Source organism: Austrofundulus limnaeus, unplaced genomic scaffold (genome assembly GCF_001266775.1).
Source record: "Austrofundulus limnaeus strain Quisiro unplaced genomic scaffold, Austrofundulus_limnaeus-1.0 Scaffold64, whole genome shotgun sequence".
Classification (NCBI taxonomy): domain Eukaryota; kingdom Metazoa; phylum Chordata; class Actinopteri; order Cyprinodontiformes; family Rivulidae; genus Austrofundulus; species Austrofundulus limnaeus.
This window is the reverse complement of record NW_013952466.1, coordinates 2,244,802-2,247,785: the sequence shown is the minus strand read 5'-3', so window position 1 is coordinate 2,247,785 and position 2,984 is coordinate 2,244,802. Positions and strand designations below refer to the sequence as shown.

The following is a 2,984-nucleotide window of genomic DNA, read 5'->3' as shown; positions in this document are numbered from 1 at the left end:
ATATATATATACACATACATACACACATATACACACAAAGACTTTTAAAGCATGATGGTGTTTCTGTCCCATCTGAGCCAAAGAGCAATATCCTGGAGATAAGCACATTATCAGAAAGCGGGGGACATCTATAGTGCTTTACCTTAATGAAATATGCTGACAAATTGATTAAACTCAAGTTGCGCGTCAGTTGGCAGTGTGGGCATAAAAAAAGGAAAGGGAGAGATGGTTTTCAGCTGGATAGAGGGTGTGCTGTTCATGCATAATGCAGATACAGCCAGGCATGGTCATACGTGCCACTGAGCCAGTCCCTGTTCTATGAATTAATCTTTTGATTGGGTCCAGGAAYGATCAAATATTGATGGGTTAAGATATTGGATGAGGACGGGGAAAGATCCACGAGCGGGAAAAACGTGTGTGGCGGAAAAACACGCATGAACGTGCCAGAATCAGTCTCAGGGACGAGGTGACTTTGACTTTAGCACAAACACACACACACACACACACACACACACACACACATTCAAGTTCTCTCATTAGGGAAAAGCACCCTCAGCAATCGAGCATTTCAAAACACCTTCTGCATCGTTGGTCTCATCCACAAACGTTTACGCCTCCTGCAAACCATCCTGCAGGGAGGATGACCAGAACGAGAAAAAAAAACATTCAAATCTAGTTGATTATCTCAAAACTGTGGTTGACAGGGAGGGAAGGAGGCACAAACTCGCTTCAAACAGCCTAAAATGTTTCAAATAGCCCTCAGCCGGGACGCCGGGTGTTTGTCATCTGAATACAGACACCCAGCGGCTCAAACAGAGACGAGAAATCAAACATTTGACTGCCAGACCCCTGCAGTGTGATACATGCAGGGAGGTGCTGCTTGTCTGCTGGGTTTGCTTGTTTCACTCGCTGCAGGCTTTAACATCAGCTGCCTCCAAACTCAGACACAAACACTGTTGTGGTGCCAAATGCACAACCTGAACACAGAAAAAAAAACCATCTAAATAAATAAAGAACATTCCACCCTGCAGGAAACTTATGCTGCAAAGTCACGTACAGAATCCATACTGCAGTCCCACACACACACATGAACTTCTCACCCACACAAGCTGCCCCACTTACCACGCAGGTAGTGGTAGAACCCCGCCACCAGGTTGAGGGATGTGCTCTTTTTCGGGGAGGCTTCGCCCCCTGCTCGGCGTGCCATCTCGTCGATTACCGCCTGTTTTTTCCTTTTGGTTTTTTTTGTTTTTTTTTTCATAAGGAGATGAAGAGGACGTCCATGACGACGACCTCCGGGAAGAGGCAATGCTCGCCCTTGCTCCTGCCCTTGCTGCTCTTCCCTCCCACTTGTTTTTGAGGAGGTGTCTTTTAAAGAGTCCCCCCCCCTGGACCTCCTGAGATGACAGGAGTGGAACTGTTGCTCTGAGGCGAAGCAGAAGAAACGGGGTCTTCCCCTTTTCACGTCCTCTGTCCTGTCCCGCAGTGACGGGCTGCGGACTCAGACTCAGTGGTTTTTCCTGCCTGTAAAGCAGCTTGGGAGTGCAATGCCCAGAGTATGCGTGATTCTCAAAGTGTGTGTGTGCGAGTGTGTGTGAGCGCTGCGCAGTGCCGGCTTGCCTCAGCATCAATCTTCTTGCTCGCCCCCACTCTCGTACACTCTCTACGCTGGTCCTCCCACATTTTCACTCTGTATCAGTTTTTTTTTTTCAGCTGCAGAAAGAATCGGCTTCCCTCCATCGGCCGGCCTATCAGAGAGTGCGGGAGGGGGTGATGTCACGGCAGCCCCATCCTGAGGTAGAGAGGGAGGACGGAGGAGTTGTGGGTGGGTTGAAGGAGGCTGTTTAGCAGGTTATTAGGGAGAGCTTTACTCTGACACATGCTCTCATGCAGCAATGCAACAGACGTGCAGGAATTCCCCGTGTGCTTCTGGCACTCATAATACTCATCCTCTCTGTCTCATCGACACAGATGTGGTGCAGCTTTTTTACACTAGTGCCTGCAGGGCAGCAGACTATCCCTGAAAAGCGTCCAGTCTGACTGTACTCGCTTCAAAAAAAACACACAAAAAAAAGGGATCTGCTTTCATCTAAAGCACAGTCACAAACAGTACATGTGTGTTTCTGCGGTCTATAAGAAGGCTGAATAAAACATCAGCGTTAATGTTTAGACATCACACAACACAATGTGCACAGAAATCAAAGCTTAAAGTGTTGAGGAAGCAGTGTTTTATGGTGCAACGCTTCAGGCTGATGTATTGTTTAATTAACTGCATTTTGATTTAAACGTTGGTTATTTTGCTTTATTTATATTATCAGACCAGTGGAGAGCACGTTGCACAGAATAAGTAGCTTTTTTTTAATACTTTGACTAATGCAGATTGGAACTTGTTTAATTCAATTAATATTATTAATCCTTTATTTTACCAGGAGAGAAAATGTATTGAAATTACAAATATGCCCTATTTCCTCATTTGCATTTCTGCACTTACAGTATATTTGCATAAAACTTGTAAAACACAACTGATTGACTTCATGAAAAGGAATAATTGGCAACATTTAACTGGGAATGCTTTAACAGAATATAAACCCAAGCTGTATAATTTTCATTTATTGCAGTCACAAACTTTTTAACTAAAATCATATTCCTCTTACTCAACAAAAAATTAAAAATTCTAATATTTTTTTTTAAAATCTCCACTTCAGAAACACTTAAATTCACAGATGTTGTTAACATTTCTTCAACAGAAGAGTTTGTTTATGACGCACAGCTTGATTTCTAGAAAAGCTTTGGTCTGAAAAATGTAAAATTATTAGCAGTGTTTTCTAATTTTTGAATAAGAGCTAAAATAACCTAAAATGATGTTGAGGCACCTTTTGCATTTAAAAAAGTAAAACTTTGAAACTCCAGATGTTAAAAAATATCTACAAACATTTAACTGACATTTCATTTAGATGAATTGATATTTGATAAATCATGACATT

The 2,984-nt window shown here is 42.9% G+C and overlaps 1 protein-coding gene across 1 annotated transcript in view; it reads right to left on the bottom strand.

The window, feature by feature from the left end:
- Positions 1-1,629, bottom strand: part of LOC106518657 (nesprin-1) — a gene marked incomplete at its 3' end in the record, with an annotated part of 139,050 nt that extends 137,421 nt beyond the window's left edge. The window contains 1 exon segment of the mRNA XM_014010029.1: positions 1,123-1,629. Within this exon segment, the coding sequence (XP_013865483.1) occupies positions 1,123-1,261 (139 nt within the window).
- Between the last annotated feature and the right edge of the window lie 1,355 nt (positions 1,630-2,984).